The sequence below is a fragment of the Thermobia domestica genome, chromosome 3, assembly GCF_964235325.1.
Source record: "Thermobia domestica chromosome 3, izTheDome1.hap1.1, whole genome shotgun sequence".
Lineage (NCBI taxonomy): Eukaryota > Metazoa > Arthropoda > Insecta > Zygentoma > Lepismatidae > Thermobia > Thermobia domestica.
Window position 1 is genome coordinate 310,020,927 of NC_137456.1, and position 19,334 is coordinate 310,040,260.

The 19,334-nt window shown below is 36.5% G+C and overlaps 1 protein-coding gene across 1 annotated transcript in view; it reads left to right on the forward strand.

Moving 5' to 3' along the window:
* LOC145681142 (E3 ubiquitin-protein ligase HERC2-like) overlaps nt 1-19,334 on the forward strand; it is a 314,525-nt gene that overhangs the window by 148,435 nt on the left and 146,756 nt on the right. The window contains 6 exon segments of the mRNA XM_081752576.1: nt 522-740; nt 4,525-4,637; nt 5,377-5,552; nt 8,648-8,846; nt 14,333-14,493; nt 17,685-17,894. Of these exon segments, the coding sequence (XP_081608702.1) occupies nt 522-740; nt 4,525-4,637; nt 5,377-5,552; nt 8,648-8,846; nt 14,333-14,493; nt 17,685-17,894 (1,078 nt within the window).

Below are 19,334 nucleotides of genomic sequence, written 5' to 3' on the forward strand. Positions count from 1 at the left end.
CAACACCTTCTTGCTTCCTTTAGTTTCTCACATACTTATTATATTCTCTGTTATGTCTACGCATCACGCATTCACAGTTTCTATGGTACTGTGTGACGGAATATCTCGGGAGGTCCGTTCCTATGTTACAAAAATTCAAATTCAACCCGGCTCGTTTTTTATATAGTTGTAAGTGGTTAGTGATGAAAAATGTAATTACTGAATTTGATTAAAAAAAAAAAAAACTGATTTGTATAGTGCCTGTTTTACTAAGCTTAGTGAATATAAATGAAATACATTTTTGGACATATGACTCACAAGAGATATATGCCGGGGTGCAGTAGCGAGGAGATCAGAGAATAAGAACGTATGATATGAGGAAAATTGCTATTATTAAGCGTGAGTGGATTAGATTAACACGTAATATGATCCATTTGGGAGATGTTTATGGAGTTGAAACTTGTTCGCTTAAGTTATAGAGTTCGTTGGCTAAATTCGTGATGAAGGTTTTACGAAATATCAGATTATTATTTTAATTTCAGAGATCCTTCACCACATTGCTTGGACAATATTCAGTTTGTAACCCCATACACCAAAGTTCAGGTCCTCCTTGCTCATGCCAAAGTGATATCATGGGCAATATCAGCTCTTCGAGAACGTGTTTATTGGGCAGAACAACCAGGTAAAACTCGGGGATTAAGAGGAAAAGGTTGTCTGAACCAAGGTGCTCAAGGATGGTTGGGCAAGTTGCCGTGGGCCAGGTAAGTTTTAGTTCATAGAGATCAAAAATGTGGTTACTGTAAGGTTAAGTTTTAGTATTGATTGTGAGATTCCATCGAAGTTGCTAAATTCAATTAATTAGGAACTTCATAGAAACTTAGAAGTAGCTAATGAATAATTTTACGTAAATTTTAAGTGTCTAATTAAAACTGTTATTAAAAGAAGGAAATAATTTATTTATGGCCCAAAACATAGTGAAGTGAATATACCAGAATATGGTAGAATTGTATTAGACCTCCTCTCCTCTACAATTCTACCTCCTCTGCCGGAGAATATTTACCAGTTCGGCTGGTTAAACCTAGAAGCATGGTAAGCCTGAAACTCTGTAATATTTTCCATAAGTAGAAGCTTTGCTTTGTATATAATTAAACACAAACAACCTATTTGCTGAGCAAAACAATATATTCACATTACTAAACTACATACTGTGACAGTTTCACCAACTAACACTTTGGCTTCATCACACACTATCATAGTTTTTCGCTGCAAGTGCTCCTATTCTAATGTAGCTCCTATTCTAGACACTGTTAGTGATAGTGTCTGATGAAGCCAAAATGTTAGTTTGTCAAACTGTCACACGTATGTATCTTTTTAATGTGAATATATTGCTTTGCTCAGCAACTAGGTTGTTTATGTTCTGAACTTCTGGTTCGTCTCTCGATCCAGTTCCATACTTTCCTTCTTTCTAATTCAATGTAACTTCGCCTAAATTACTGAAAAACTGGAGTGACTGTATTATAGATCTGAATGAAAAGTTGAAAAATAGCAGTGGCGGATCTAAAGGGAAATCATATCGTTAATCATTTACTTTTATCGTTATAAGCTAAGGGAAAAGAGCCTCAAAAAGTTGTATACAAGAAAAAGTACAATATCTTACCTTACCTTGTGGCAATACAATTTAACTTTCTTGTGTATTTTTCCTCAACATACGCCACTGAAAAGGACACAACTGAGTCTTCGTTCTATTGAATCCCACCTCCGAGTGGGATTTCGGAGCAAAAGTGAACATAAAAAGCGATTGTATTTCTGTGCCTTAAGAACAGTGAAAGATCTGGTTCTCCTAGCTTCTTTCTATATATGCCACGCACATAAAGATATTCCGCTGCCGTCATCAAGTTCAAGGAAGATAATTAATGTCTTTTGCAAGAACCTAAATTTTCCAATGGCACTGTTCTTTTTGTTTCATTCCCTTTGATGTCAATGAGTAGAAATAGAGAGAGAGAGAGAGAGAGAGAGAGAAAGCGAAAGCGAAAGCGAAAGCTTTCTACTACTTAAGAAAAAAATTGTTCCTATCGTGAATCTTGGCGTCAACCGTTACTATAGAAACTAAAACTTTACGTTTGAATGATGTGATTGGTCAGCTTGAAAGAAAGAAAAAAGAACAACTCCCTTGGAAACGGAACTAGTGATGAGGATTTGAAAATAGAAGCTGCCGCTTAGAAACTTGTTAACTAAAAATGTCAAGTTTCTTTCTTGCATATATATATATATATATTGAAATAACTATTTCTTACCTCAAACAGTAACGGAAACCAAGTCTTGCAATGACGTAAGTGGAAATTGCGAATATGCGTCACGAAAGGATTAACTTGAATGTAATTCTCACAGATTCCTTTTGCTACAGATTATCTCAGAAGTGAAGAAGTATAACGAAATGCTTTTTCAAATAGCTTTTCATACTTTTTAGACATTTTTGTGATAAGCTTATTTCTTTCGTAAACTGCGAATCATGTTCAAAGAAATCTTTCACAACCAACCACAGACAAACTTAATTGTGGAGGTTGCCAATAATATGTTATGATTCTATTTACATTCTACCAGTAAATACAGTTTTCGTGGAAGAAATCGGCTGCTGCTTCAATTTTTCTAATTAGATTACCTACAAACAATATATTCTTCTTCTAAACCTATATTTAGAAGTTTAAGTTTTTCTTGTTCATGTCAGTGACATGATGTTCACTATCTACTTTCGTGAAAACATAGAAGCAATATCTGTTCTCCCAATTTGAAAAACTTGTCGTTTTGCTAGTTAGCGGATATCAAAAGATTGAAAATTGCCGTTTAAGAACAAAAGTGCTCTTAGTAAATAACGTTGTATATTACTTGTTTAGTGCAATAGACAGGGCTGTATTTGAAATTCTTGCTGCCCTAGACCATTAACAGATTGCCACTCTGTCAATATCAATAAATAACCAATATAGAGAATTTGAGGCAGTGAAGTGAATAATTAACATTTAATTAAGTGGAAGTGTAAAAAATAATAATACGAGGGTTAAGTCATAAGTCATGGCAACATTTTTTTTCTTTCGAATGGAGTGGTATAGATCGAAGATACGCATTCGAAAGCCTATGTCATAATGTCGAGTGATCCCACCAGATTATGTATATGAGTAGACCTGCATGTCGGAGCACGCCCCGAAATTGAGTAGGTTAGCGACAGTGGTTTGGAATGCGAGGTTATGAAGAGTGAACAACGTGCGGTGGGGATGGGAAGTTTTTTCCTCACCCTCCATATTCTCCTGATCTTAGTCTATGCAGTTATCCCCAAATTGGTCTGATCCCCAAAGTGAAACCGCCATTGCTTACACTAACCTTTTGCTAACAAACCAAACATTGTGACAGCATTTCGACACGAGGTGGCTCACGTTAGCGTTTCACATAAAGCGGATTTTATTCAACGCCTTCCTCATCGCTGGCAACGGACTGTCGATAAATTTGGAGACTACGATGAAGGTTGCTAAATATTCAGGATAACAAACTAGGCTTGTGAGTCCTGTACTGTGTACAATTGTAAAGTCTGTGTAAGTAGTTTTGTGTATCCGTTGCTCATACGATTATAAACCAATGTTGTCCGGTTGCCTGTGTTTTGCTTCCTTCATCTAGACTGCCTCTGGCAAGGCCATCGACAGCCCATGCCATAAGCGTTTCAACGTGTATCTTCGATCTTCGGTTATGCCCCATTCGAAAGAAAAAATGTAGTTGCCATGACTTACGACTTAATCCTCGTATATACAATAAATAAAATAATATGTAAATAATAATAGAAAATAACATATTTTCTCGGACAATATCTGGTCTGTGAAAATTAGCCACCCTGAGTCATGACACATGTTGGCTTTGAGTAAATGCGACCCTGGCAATAAATACATTTGGAAATACAAAGTACAATCGAAACAGAAATACTGCGGGAAATAAAAAATAAAATTTTAAAAATTCAACAGAGCTTGACGTTTTTAGTTTATATTTAAACTTTAACTTGTGCTATAAGCTTGTATTATTTCTCTTGAAATTGAGTCGTCGTCTCCTGAAGTTCTTTACAAGGTCGTGGAGTATCGGAGCTGTATAAATTAATATATTTAATGCATAATTATATATGAGAAAATTACAGTGTTATGTTATTGCAAGATGATGAGGCAGTGATCAGTGTTGCAACAAAACAGTCTTGAGCTTTTGAAGCAATCTTATTTTTCTTTGAGCTTTAAAATGTACGTACCTGTTAGAAAGAGTATGTTTTGGCAATGCACATCTTCAAAGCACACAGGGACTAATATTGTAATGTAATTGTATTAATTACTATAGACTTACCAAAAGTGAAACTAGTCTCTCAGAATATCCGTGTGTAGAAATTATTATACGACAATTGTTTCAGAAACTCTTCGAATTAATTTATTGTACAGTAGTTCTTTTGCGAGGTGAGTTCAAGTTTTGGTACTTTTAATGTACTCAGTACGTGCACTTTGTAATTTACCTTTTCATTTGTTACAGATTTCTCTTGAGTATCCTTGGAATGTTGACTGCCAATCATCTGGGGAATGAAATAAGTTTGATCGTAAATTCGGGAGTACTGGCACTAATTCAGTCTCTCTTGCGGCAGATAGGTAAGTTGAAAACCAATGTTGGAGGCAGTGTTGATTCTGGAATGCCTAAGAGGTGCTTCTAGCTCCATGAGTTCACACTTCCCTCCCTCTCCCTCCCTGTTTCTGCAAGAAATTAGTTAATATGGGTGGGTGATTTTTAGTTAAGCGTTCTTTTACCACTGAGGCTATGACACGTGGAACTATAGCTTAATGGGATCCGAACACACGAACTCCCGCAAGGAATCGAACCTGTTTGTTATTAATGTATTAGTTTTGGTTCCTTTCTCGTAACTTAGTTTCCCTCTCTCTTCAATCAATTTTATCTTGAAATTGTTCATTTTTTCAATTTTGTTCAGTATTTCTGCTTTGGGAATTCTGGATTGCATGGCCAACCATCGTAACTGGGCCTTTTCGAGGGTTTTTCCTCATCCTACCATTCAAATAAATGTCAGAACGGTTCTCCAAAGTAGATCCGAAATTCTTCCAAAATTCTCTCGTGTCTTTCCTTGTTTAAGTTTCCGGCGCAAAATGACTCTAGGGGCTGTATGTGGAACTTGGTTAATAAATAAATATAACAACTAATATAGTTATGCTTTTATTTATATTTATTTAAGTTAGCAGCCTGATGTATTATTTTTCCTGTTCTTAAAGAAGACTGACTTTTTAGTTGAAGATAATTTATGATTGATAGGTGTAGAGTGTGAATATTGTTTTGCTTTTCAGACAGTAATTAAATATAGGCGTTCTTCCTATATTACAGGTCCAGAATCAACGACAACCATTGAAGATAAAAATAAGGAAGTATACGCAGTTTTTGAAGATATGCTCCACAAGACCAAACCACCTCCTGTCCCCCTCAGTGGCCCAGAGCTAGCCGCAATGATGAAGATAGGAACACGAGTTGTACGAGGCGTTGACTGGAAGTGGGGTGAACAGGTTTGTATTTCTTAATATAATAGTCCGTGTTCAGTCTAACATCACCGCTAAGGTAAAAGATCCTGATGTCTTTAATACTGATTTTAATACTGGTTTTCTACCTGACATTGACATTTTCCGATGGGTCTATAGGTAGGATAGGTTAGTTTTTTAGTAAGTATCAGGTTAGTTGTGAAAAGTAGTTTATATATTTTATAAATACTTTACTTATGATTTTATGTGGCGTTCTCCATATTCTTTTCTCTTGTTAAGCCATGTTTCTTTTTTCTGTATTTAGTAACAGTAAAGCTGGATTTTAAAACATATGCCGCTACATTTACTTTCACATCTTCTACTTTCAAATATACAGTTGTCAGGGTGGTTTGAATCGAAATAATTTTAAGCTACATGATTAATATGTTGACACTTTGTAATTTACTTCAATGAGGGACTCTGATATACGAATTGGATCATTTATAGGTACATATGTTATTTTTACCTTCATCATGTTTGTATAAAAAAACTTAGGCTTTTCTGAGCAAATCTATTGGTAGGTGTCTTCCCATTTCTTTCTGAGGTATATTGAGTTGGGGGAAGAATTATGAAGATACCTTAACACAGAATGTTTGGCCAAATGTACTGTTGTAATGGGTTGTATGTTTTGGGACAAGTAGATGAGGAATTTAAGCGGCGCAAAAGAATCGGTTTTAGTTGATGCGAAGCAAAATGGGAGTTAGAGTTTCGCCAATATAGAAGGCTGAACAGTGGAAATGTATTTAAAAATGTAAATTATGTTAGAAGAATCACACCTCCTGAAATGGTACAAAGTATCGTCACTATGTTCCTGATAAGTTGGAGAGTGAAGGTCAAGCTAGTATCAATTATAAGAGTTTTTTTTTTTTTTTTTTTCACTGAATTTCTGCTGTTTCTTCAGAAGAGTTTCAGGATCTTTCAAGAGACTAGTTCTCCTAACGAGGAAGTGAGAGTGGGAAAGGGGGATTTAATAGAAGACTGTAGGGCGGATGCCGAAAAGTGTTTCGGTTTCAGTCGAGGTGGTGAGTATTGGATAAGCGAAACTTACTAGTTTCTGTAGGGAATGGAGTCAGTTATGGTAACAGATAAGGAAATGTGGTGAAGATGTTTCTCGTAGATTTATTAATATTATTCATGACTGCATTTATTTTTATTCATGACAGCATTGTTTGTTGTTAAGGTTGATAGAGTGGGATTTCTTGAAGTGGACATATTGCATAATGTGGATAAATTTGATGTGTACATCAGTCTTGAGACGTCCACATGAAGAACAGTGACTACGTGGTTAAGAGAAGAACAGATGAATTTTATTAACAGGCGTTCTTTTGGACTGTAGGAATAATACCGATGCTGGTTGGCCATGGTTAGAAATGAGGAGGGTTATGCAAGTGCCCATGGCAGTTCCCTTGATTTGAAGTTACTGATTATTTTCAACTGTGAGTTAAGGCAAACCGGAAAAGTTGGATTAGGAATTGCGTGTTGGGGTTGTGGGAATCGAGGAGTATGTTTAGGAACAGAGGCGCTAATACAGTGAGCAAGTGGGAATGAATGTCTGATGGAGTTACCTCTACGTACACTACGATGGTATTAGTAGGTAAAGGTTCGGTAATGGAGCGAATAATAGATAAAAAGATATGTATCTTTGTATAATGAAAGAGCTTGAACTTGGGCTTCGGGAGTGGTAGACGAGGAAACCAGGGGCATCCGGTAGGGCTAGTCTAACTCAAGTTTACTTGGTTTTCTCCAAGTGTATAGTCACGCTACTTGATGTAGATGTTGGACTTTAAAATGAACATGTCAGGACTGGCACACACATCAAACTTATTAAGAACATGCGAGTCCCCACTTGAAGAGCCCCCACTCTCGCTCTATGTCGACAGCTGTCAGAGCAAAAGCAGTAAGAGCGAGAAATTACGTTTTACATGGATTCAATATCCCAAGGATAGATTCCATTTCCGTCGTTAATCCGCTGTTGAAACTAGGAACTACTTCCGATTTCATTATTGATCTTCATAGAACAAAATGGTGCGAGCGGTCCCGGGTTCGATTTCCGGTGGGAACACCCGGTCGAAAAAATGTAGAAACTTTCACAGGCCAGCCATCCTGAGTGAGGTTTTCCTGATTCACATCAGCCTAATGTCGGGATTGTACCTAACATATAGGTCCCAGACTGCTTGCTTTCTTCTTAATTCTTTCTTTCTTGCATTTACTCGGATAGTGTGATCGCCGAGGACATCCTTCATACGTAATGGGCTAACATGGCCATAGATGCCGAAAGGCAAGAAATCTAATTCCTAATCCCGATCCTAGTGACGGGCTAACATGGCCATAGCTGCCGAAAGCCCAGAAATCTAATTCCTAATCCTAATCCTAGTGACGGGCTAACATGGCCATAGCTGCCGAAAGCCCAGAAATCTAATTCCTAATCCTAATCCTAGTGACGGGCTAACATGGCCATAGCTGCCGAAAGCCCAGAAGTCTAATTCCTAATCCTAATCCTAGTGACGGGCTAACATGGCCATAGATGCCGAAAGCCCAGAAGTCTAATTCCTAATCCTAATCCATAGGGCAAAAACAGTATTGATAGCGAGAAGTTTTTTAATACGAATTTAGCATTCTAAGAGTAGATTTCATCTCCGTCTTTATTTCTCTATTCGAACTGGAAGTTGTAGGTCTTTCGCTTCCGATTTTAGTGTTGGATCTCGGACAACTACCGTAGTTGCACAGTGAAACGAAACCAATTTGTTTCACTAATATAGCATACAACAAAGACGTTACGTTTGTGGTTGCATGGGGAACACATTAAATGTTGAATAATCAGCAATAAAACCGTTACTATTCATTTAGCAGAAATGTTAATTTGAAAAATGTCTAAAGCCGTGGAATAATTTCTAAGATACTTCTCATGTTTTCGGAGTATTCAGTTGCATCTGTAAAACCCTACTAAAAGACATTTTAATTCTGGTAAGAATTTCTAAAAATGATATGCAGAACAAACTTGGTAAAATGAGAAAGAGAAAACTTTTTCTTCTATCATGAGTTAACTTTACTCAATGATTATCTAAATGTGTGTATATTTTTAGGATGGCCCTCCACCTGGTGAAGGACGTGTAATAGGAGAGCTGGGAGAAGATGGTTGGATTCGAGTGCAATGGGACAATGGCTCAACCAATTCATATCGAATGGGGAAGGAGGGGAAGTATGATTTGAAGCTTGCTGAACCTCCAACACCACCAGAAAGTGAAAGTGAGTCGGATTCGGAAGAAGAAGCTGCTCAAAAAAGTAAGTGTACGCTTTTGTTCGCACAGATCTTTTAAGTAAAAAGATTTCTTCAATCTTAGATGTGACTGGTAATACTTTGTATTTTTGGTAACAAACTTTTTGTTTTCTAAAGAGTATGTAAAACCACTTATATGATGAGTTTTCTTCTTCTACTACTACTACTACCACCACCACCACCACCACCACCTCCTCCTCCTCCTCCTCCTCCTCTCTCTCTCTCTCTCTCTCTCTCTCACACACACACACACACACACACACTCACACACTCACTCACTCACTATAGGTACTAATAAAAGATTTCAGTTACCTACATCCTACAAGGGTAGGTCATACGTCTTGCAATATTTCCACATTCCAAACAATAGGTGTTTGTATATACCATGATCGACCATGAGTACAAGGTCAAACTGGCCCAAGAGGTAGTGTGACAAACACATTATTTAACACTGAGGATACCACTCCGTCAGTATTTTAAGCGTTTTTAGTGGCAGTGGCAAAGAGTGGTCAGCAACGTCTGATACGAGAACTATTACTGAATGAGTTTGAACTCGGGCACAACAATGCGGAAGAAACCCAAAGTATGTGTCACGCGAAAGGGAAAGGTGTAGAGAACCACAGCACAACAACTCATTGGTTCCACTAATTTCATGCAAGTCGTAAAAATATCGAAGGTCAGTCAAGGTCCGGCCGCCCCAGGTTAACAGATTCTGAGATCATACGACACACCATTGAGAGAAATCAATTCACCAGCACACAACGACTGCCAAACTAACTCGCCATGTCCCAGTCCACTGTAATGCGTCAAAGTTACGTACTCGGGAAAATCTTGAGGAGTTGCCGCATTGTGCCACAGCTCAGAGCCAGAAGAGAGTGGATGTATGCCGACAACTGGTGCAAAATTCACGTACTAATGTGCGTTTCCTCAAAAGGAGTATCCCGTACGACGAAAAGCGGATGATTTCCCGAAGTCCGAATGTGCAAAATCTATGGTTGAGCAAGGGACAACTTCTAGAATCGGTCGTCAAACAGGGCCATTTCGAGCATAAATCGTGTTTTTTGTGTGACGCAACTACGAAGGAGTAATTCACTTCGAATTTGTTTGTGTTGGTCATACCATCAATGCCGATTTTTATTCCGAGCAGTTGAGCCGGATGTATGCTGCACTACGCCAAAAATATCCTGCATTGGTGAACCGAAAGCGTGTCCTGTTGCAACAGTCTAACTTTAAACCACACTCGGCTCGAAAGAACGCAACAAATATTCAGGAACTTGATCGAAACAACCTGATGCCACATCCAGGATGTAGTCCTGATCTTGCCATTTCGGAATACTATCTGTTTCGATCCATGGCACTTCCTGAAATGATGATTGACCAACCAGCAGGAGGTAAAAACAGCAGTGACTGACTCCTTTGCCTCTAAGGACAAACAAGGGTGGTAATGATGTGGAATCAAGGAATAAGGTGACTGCAAACAGTCCAACGCGAGGGACTATACTTCAAATGTTAACTCGCTTTCATTATACTGTGATGAATACAGGTATGTTGTGTACCAAAATATTGCAAAACTTATGACTTATCCTTGTAAGTTAGTAAAAATATCGTAAAGCTTTATATGAATTAAGATCTCAGATTGAAAGGAATACCCTGGTGTGCAACATTAAATACGTATGAAAAGAATAAATATAAAGTTTGTCATGAATAATTAATAAAATTATCTTTCAACACTAGTATTTTCACGTAACCTGTCAATACTATTTTCCACTGTTTAAATTCAAAGGTGGAACAAGGATTTGCTTATGTGAGAATATTTTATGTAGGTCTATAGGTCTAAGACTGGTTAAGCCTTTTTACTGTAATTTACAAAGTATTTACCGAAAGTACTGACACTCGGATTTGAAGAGCAGTTACGCATCGCCCAACCAAAATAACAGATCTTCTTTAAAAATAGTTACAGCTCAGTACATTATATTCGGATAGTTAGGGAACTACAAAAGAAGGTGCGGTAGAGTGCTGGTATTTTCCTCAAGCATTTTACAAACGTACTTGAATGTGTGGTTTAATTTCCCAACCGGAAGACAAAGAGATAAATGTAAGCGATGAATATTTGATCAATCTTTGTTTCGCTGATGTTATCGTTCTCTAATACAAGAATGCAAAACGTTTTTAATTTGAAAACACAAGAAAGTCGAGTTAACCAGAAAAAAGACGAAAATTATGCCCAAAACTTTGTAAGAAGATACAAGATGTTGAGTTGATTTTATTTTAGCGTCCCGTTCAGTGATCAAAAAGTACGGTGAATGTGTTGCACAGTGTTCACTATGGCCCACCCTGTATATTAAACTCACCCTTCACTTCTCCTTAAAATGGCAATTTTCAGAGCTGGTGCACGGATCCTGTTATTTAAATGAAAATTTCCAACACCAAATTTCGTCTTCCTAAGTTGAGAGGATCGAGAGATACTCAATTTTTCGCTTGCATTTTGAACTCCCGCTCATTCTTAGGGTATGTATCTTAATGAAAGTAACATGATAACACAAGTTAGACTATAGTCCAGTCATGTACCAAAAACCGTCAAGATCGGTGGTGTGGTCTAGAAGGAGTTGAGGGACAAAGATTGCTACATTAATTTCATATATATTAAACTCCCCTCTCGCTTTTCCCTTAAAACTGAAAGTTTCAGAAACGCTGGAGTATGGGTTCTGTTATTTTAATGTAGAGTTTATATACTAATTTTCATCTTCTTAAGTTGAGAGGATCATGAGATACTTAATTTTAGCATAACTTTTGACTCCTCTTTCTCCTTCTGCCTTAGGATACTCACTTTAATTGCAGTAGCATGATAGAAGCCAAGATTCCGCCATGGTCTTATCATGCACCAAAAATCATCAAAATCGGCCCAGCCGTGTAGAAGTTCGCGGATAGTTTCATTTATTTATATGTATGTAAGACAGAAGATGTTCTCCTTAAAACGGGAATATTTTAAAACGTAGGGACACAGACCCGTTTATTTTAAACGGAAAAAAGAATACCAAATTTCATATTTTTATGTTGAGAGGATCATAAGATACTAAATATTTCGCATAAATTTTTAACAACACTCCGCTTACCCCTTACAGCGTTTGCACACGTCCCCGGCAATGCCGGATCCGGTTCCGACAATGCCGGCGATGGAGTCGGCGGCAATGTAATCAAATGGTAGCTGGCACACGCTTTCCGACCCGGCAAAAAAGCCGGTGGAACTCCCGGCTCCGGCAAATGCAGCCGGACTAGCCGCCGACATGTCGGTGCCGGCTCCGGCTCCGGTTTTGTCGGCGGCAATGTTTTATTATGCGTAGATGCACACGCAGCCGGCAAAGACGGAGCCGGCTTGTTGATAGGTTTCTTCAATCTAGCTACAGTGAGTGAGTGGCAAGGCGTTGTGTATTCTTGTTTCTTTTCCTGTATTTGGATTTTTTGTTTACTTCAGGTTTTTTGTTATTTTCTTTTTCTCACATCATATGAATATATAATGAAGAATGAAATAATAAAAATGGCTGTGAGGTACCACAGATATAGTGGCTTGCTATTTACATAAATTCTCAGCAAGAGAAATTCAGATCTTGTTTGAATTATCCAACTACGGCAACGCGTAAAGTGAGTTTCACACATGTATGTATGCATATTAATTTGTTATCTTCTACAGCTGAAACTTACTTAAACGATTTAAACAAAGGGGTCGTTGGATTCGTTTTGATAGAGAATATGTTTTAGCATATATGAAGTCATAATTTTTAAAAAATCAACTTGGCGGAAATGAACAAAATGGAGATACGAAGAAATTATGAATCTAGGATAGTTGTCCAGTGCTTATCCTGTTAATTATGCAACCCAGTATGTACGGTATAAATATCCATCATAATCGTAGAAGTAGGCATTTTCAAGCATAACAAAGGTTGTAAATAAAATTAAATAAAAACTACAACACAGCTACAGAAAGAACTGAAAATGCACAAACAGAACAAGAAAATTTCTATTCTTGTGGTTGCATACTGTTTTACCTTATAGATCGTAATAAAAATATGTACTCTGTCTTGTCTGGTATTTGTTCCATAGAACGATTGTATACTGAGTGAATAGGCAGCCGCAATGTTGCCTTTGTAGAGCTTATTATTATTATTATTATTATTATTATTATTATTATTATTATTATTATTATTATTATTATTATTATTATTATTATTATTATTTTAAATAGCTTGATCTCAGCATGTTTCAATTTTGAGAAATTTAAATAGGTGTTAAAATTATGGCAACAAAAGTGAAAAAAAGAGAAAGAAACCAAAAGAAGGCCATATACCTCGTGGGCACACATCCACACACACAAAGAGCAAATATACCTTTGTGTACTAAAGAAAAAATATTTTGGGATTTAGACGTTAACGCTCCTACGTCACTTGATTGACGTAATACAATTAACCTTGTTCTTTGCATTGAGCTATTTCTCAGATATTGAACGACCCTTCCATTTATTCAAGTCAGTCTGTAATATTACACGGCTCCTGCAAAAAAAAAAAAAAAAAAAAAAAAAATCTGAACAGCGCTGAATATGATTACTAATTCGTTATACTAAGAAATCGAACTTTTGTTTAGACATGCGAAAGTAATTAATAAAAAAATTTCGAATCATATATACGCAGCTTTTCATATAATGTATAAAACGGACTCATGTTCTCTCCATCACGTTCAAACCCAAACTACCTTTCGGCACCGGCATTACCGGGATGTGTGTGCAAAGCAGCACCGGCACCGACATTGCCGGATCCGGCTCCGGTTTTGCCGGCTGCGTGTGCAAAGCAGCCCCGGTTCCGGTTCCGGCATTGTCGGTGCCGGATCCGGCATTGCCGGGGACGTGTGCAAACGCTGTTAAGATGTGCATTTTAACAAAAGTAACGTGATAAAAAGCTAAGGTAGCCAAGGGTTGTTTCAGGTTCCAAAAAGTCACCAAAAACGGTCCAGCGATCTAGGAGTTGAAAGACAAACATCATTACACGCACTATATGGATCTGCTGACACATTAAAGTAAGATTATTTTCTATCAATGAATTTCTTCAAATCGGGTTCGCCAATTTTTATTTTATAAATATTTATTATTTTTACTCATAGAATTATGCTATTACTTCTTTTAAGCTCAGTAGCTTACGTGATTTTTTAAAATTAGGTTTTTGCAAAGGAGACTGAAAGGGTGAAATGTTGGAAATGGAAACATTACCAAGAAGAAGTGTTAGTGTGTATTTGTATATTCGTATCATTATGTGTCGATAACTGCATTTTAAAATTAACCAAGCATGTGAGTATATACACACTAAAATATTAAAAAATGTTGGAATGAAGAGATTGATAGCTAGTTTTCTACTGCATAAGCAGCAACAGCAGTATTTCGATTTTTTTCTTAGCCAATATAAATTACATATTTCAGCCTAGCAAATTATATATTTCTTTTTTCTAGCTTCAAAGTCATCACTTGAAAATGCACATCCTACAAAATTGCTAAGACAGGCTTGTATAACAATGCTAAGGACAATTGCTGTCTGTTGCGGGATTCAAGGTGATCATGTTCAGAGTTCTGCGAGAAGAATTTTATGCTCATTGCTGAGAGAGCTGGTCATGGTAAGTAATTTTATTTTCTCCTATGAATTTTACGTACGGTTTTAAAATAACGTTATAATATTTAGCCTATGTCTTAGACTTTATACAATGTGGCTCTTCGGTATGTGCGCAGTTCAAAAGAATGATAAATTTATTACCAGTACGGTGAAAGAAAAAAATAAACTTTCAAATTGTGTGTGTCTTCTACCTTAAGAGAAAAGTGACAGATGAAGGGAAAAATTAAAAACTGAATAAATGCATTACCAATAAACTACAATGTTTAGAACTAATGTGCCAAAATTAGTCATAAAGAAAAATTAGTTAAATCAATATCTCACTTTTTTTCTTTCTGAAAAATCTGACAACCCTATTCGAATCACGTTCTATTGTAGAATCACATCTCATTGGTCCTGAAAAAGGATATTAAACTCAAAATTATCCATCCATGGACTTTGGTATATAGTGAAATTTGAAAATTGAGATGTATACTGTGAAAATTAATCTGTACCATCTAGGAAAGAATATAACAATTCTGGTGGCTTCTCTGGATCTTCGTATGTTGACTAGAACGCAAAGAAATATCATAAAGTGCTCGAGGAAATAAATTGAAAATAGTGGTAGGGAGATGGTACATTTTGCATTGAAGGAATGCACTTCTCACTACAGTTATTTATTGAACGTAAAGAACCCTTATTTAAATTAAACTTACTTGCCTTGATATTCGTCGAAGTCAGGTAGATGAAGAATTGTAACTTCTGGATATTTTAAAAAACAAGTTTTTTTTTATAAAAAAAAGAGAGAGGGAGGGAGAGAGAGAATGATTCTACTTAATGGTGTATTGATACTGCATAGAACATCTTATGAAATCAGACAAGTTTGCTTATATGAAAGTTAATGATCAGAAACTAAGAGTTAGGTTGAAATAATCACATGATAATGGAACTAACTAGCATATATTAATAATACTTTTCTTATTCTAGGATTTTTTTTCTCGGTCGGAGCTCATGATTCGGAAATGAAATGGATTTTTTTTTTAGTTTAACGTCCAACGGTTATGCACTTTAGGCTAAAGAAGTTGGATAATTGATGTGTTCTTACTTGATTTGAATATAGCCAAGGATCTGTAAAATAGGAATTCTAAAAATTCTACAAAATTTAGTTATTCCTTAGTATAGAGAATTTTAAGTAAGTACACCTAAAATAAGAAAAAGTATTGTTAGTATACTATCTAGTTTCTGATTATCAGCTATATTAAAAAAAAAAAAAAAAAAAAGTATGGCTACGTTTATTTAACAAGATGTTATAGGCAGCTAAAAGTATGTAAGTAATTTCTAATACATGATTAAGTAGAAGATTCTGTTCGAAAAAGAAAAAAAAATGTTTTTGGGAATATCCAGAAATTACAATTCATCTACAGTATTTTACTTTTAAGAAAAATTGGGCGCGTACTTTTCATTAATTCTGTCATCTTTTAAATTTAATTACTTTTCTTTAGTGTCTGATTGTCGGATCTTGACATCTTAAGTTTATGCCTTGTAATTTCGCATCCTAGATTACACAACCACATTAAAAATAAATAAATAAATAAATAAATAATAAAAAAGTTCTGTGCATCGGACCTCAGAGATGGATTCGATGTATTTTGTTACACAGAATCCAAATTTCGAAACCCCAGCACGATCGACCGTTTCAATTTTTTTGTTATAACTTGAGCGATTTTGGATTGGGAGGATACATGTACACAGCTAAAAAAAGTTCTGTTCAGCGGACTCCAAGGTAGGTTTCAATGCATTTTCTTATACAGAGTTCAAATTTTAAAACTCCAGAACGATCGGCCGTGTCAACTCCTTTTTATACACGAAAAATTTAACCGATTTTGGATGGAGAAGATACACGTAACACAGCCATTAAAAAATAAAAAATAAATAGAAATAAAAAAAAAAGTGCAGCGGATCTCAGGGTATGAATTCTGTGTATTTTGTTACACAGAATCCAAGTTTCGAAATCCTAGGACGATTGACCGTGTCAATTTTTTTATGGGCGAAAAATTTGAGCGATTTTGGATAGGGAGGGCACAGGTTTTTCAGCCATAAAACAAAATTGACACGATCGATCTTCCTGAGGTTTCGAAATTTGGATTCTGTGTAACAAAATACCACGAATCCATACCCAGGAGTCCGTTGTACAGTTTGTTTGTTTGTATGTCTGTTACGTGTATCCTCTTTATCCAAAATCGCTCAAGATTTCACCCAAAACGACCTGCGGATTCGAAATTTGGATTCTGTATAACAAAATACATCGAATCCATACCCTGGGGTCCGGTGCACAGAACTTTTGCTTTTTTCATAGCTGTATTACGTGTATCCTTCCCATCGAAAATCGCTCAAGTTTTTCGCCCTTAGCACAAAATTGACAAGATCGATCTTCCTGGGGTTTCGAAATTTGGATTCTGTGTGACAAAATACATCGAATCCATACCCTGGGGTCCGGTGCACAGAACTTTTGCTTTTTTCATATCTGTATTACGTGTATTTTCCCCATCGAAAATCGCTCAAGTTTTTCGCCCTTAGCACAAAATTGACACGATCGATCTTCCTGGGGTTTCGAAATTTGGATTCTGTATAACAAAATACATCGAATCCATACCCTGGGGTCCGGTGCACAGAACTTTTGCTTTTTTCATAGCTGTATTACGTGTATCCTTCCCATCGAAAATCGCTCAAGTTTTTCGCCCTTAGCACAAAATTGACAAGATCGATCTTCCTGGGGTTTCGAAATTTGGATTCTGTGTAACAAAATACATCGAATCCATACCCTGGGGTCCGGTGCACAGAACTTTTGCTTTTTTCATATCTGTATTACGTGTATTTTCCCCATCGAAAATCGCTCAAGTTTTTCGCCCTTAGCACAAAATTGACACGATCGATCTTCCTGAGGTTTCGAAATTTGGATTCTGCGTAACAAAATACATTGAATCCATACCCTGGGGTCTGCTCCACAGAACTTTTATTTTATTTTATTTTTGTGTATATGTGTGTGGTATTTGTTCCTGAAATAAGAAAGAAAGAGTTCGTCTCTAAACCGTCTGGTAGTTGTGATGGTACTAAAAGGTCTGTATGATTTTTGTAATAGATTTTCTGTATTTTATAAAACAGGTAAACCAATGGTTTTATTCGGTTGGAGTATTTAATTTTTTGTTTTCTGTACCTTAGATGGGAAATCAGAATTGCGATGCGTTAGCTTCTGAGAACCAATTGATAGCTCGAATCCACCATACTGAATGGGCTACAATGGGATTTATAAGAGCAGTGGCTGCATCTCGTAGCATTTGCCAAGATCTAAGCACTCCATCGTGGGTTCATTTGTTGCTTTCAATGGTTGATGGTCAGGACCAAAGCCTATCTCTGACTTTACCAAAACAGGTAAGTGTGTGTCATATATTTTTCAGATATTATATTCTTGACTTAAATAAGTTTCCGCTATGTTCTAAATGTAACTTGTATTGTTTTAAAGGTTATTTTTAAAGTGAATTCAGTACGTGATGGTATACCACGTTACATATTTTGTTCTCCTGTGAATAGCTTTCAACCAGTATATTATTTTTGTAGTGATAAACGGAAAGGATCTAAACCGGAATTTATAAACAGTTAGTAATATAACCAATTTAGTCGTAGACAGAGTCTTTCTTTCGATCCTTGGGGGCGCGGTGGCTCAATGGTAGAGCTCCGGTGCTTGGGGTCCCTGGTTCGATCCTAGCTCGCGCCGTGTGGACTTTGTGGTGAACAAACACCGTGCTCGTGGGTTTTCTCGGGGTTCTCCCGTTTCTTCCCACTTTCTTCATTCCACCATTTCACTCATCTCTCATCACCGTCTCCTTTAGCCTAACCGGCATAACCGTGGGACGTAAAACTTAGAGATTCCATGAATCCTTTTGAAGTTTGGGGTTCATCCGATTATCGAGCATGTGTAGCAATAGAGTCTTCTGCTAAGAAAGATGACCCGTAAAACTTTCTTTGCATATGGAACCAAAGACGATAAATCTTGTATTTCTATGTGTATGGTAAATTGCGAAATCATGGCGAAGTTTATTAACGGTCCTAATTTTCCGATTAGGCTTAAAATTTGGACTAAAAACTGCTCATGGACATGCTCATGGACTAAAAACTATGAGTAGTGATTTCTGAATATCCCTTCCATTTCTGACTGCGAATATGATATTATTGCGGTAACAGAAACCTGATTGTCCGACTTTCATGAAGGCTATGAAATATATATATAGACGACAGATTATATAATGAGGAGTCGTGTCAAAGAGTGGTGAATCTATGATAGCAATAAGAAAAAGAAATATGGTGAATCACAGGTCTGATCTTGAACTTATAAGTGAATGTGTGTGGATTGAACTTAAATACAATCGTTGTCTTTACCCGATAGACGATATATTTTCGATTTTAATTTTTTTCGTATTTTTCATTGATGATTTTGTTTCCATAAGAACTCCCCACAGTAACATGAGAAATTTTGTTCGTTTTGTCTTTAAAGCTTCTCTGAAATCATCTATTTATAAAACCATCGATACTACAAATAATTCTATTCTCTTCTAGGTATTTTTGTAACTAAATATGTTAAAGTTCGTTCAGAACTTTCAATTATTAAAAGAACTTTAATGTTATTTATATTTTAGTGTAGTACCATTTTTTCTTTCTTTATGAGGGTTGTTAGTTTCGAATTGTAACCATCTCTTTCTTCTTTTTTCTCCTTTCATCTTTTCTTTTTCTACTTTGTTTAAGTTTTTTGATCGGATACTGTATGATCTTATTTTATTTTAGTTATGAGTTTCTATTTATGACATGTCATATTTT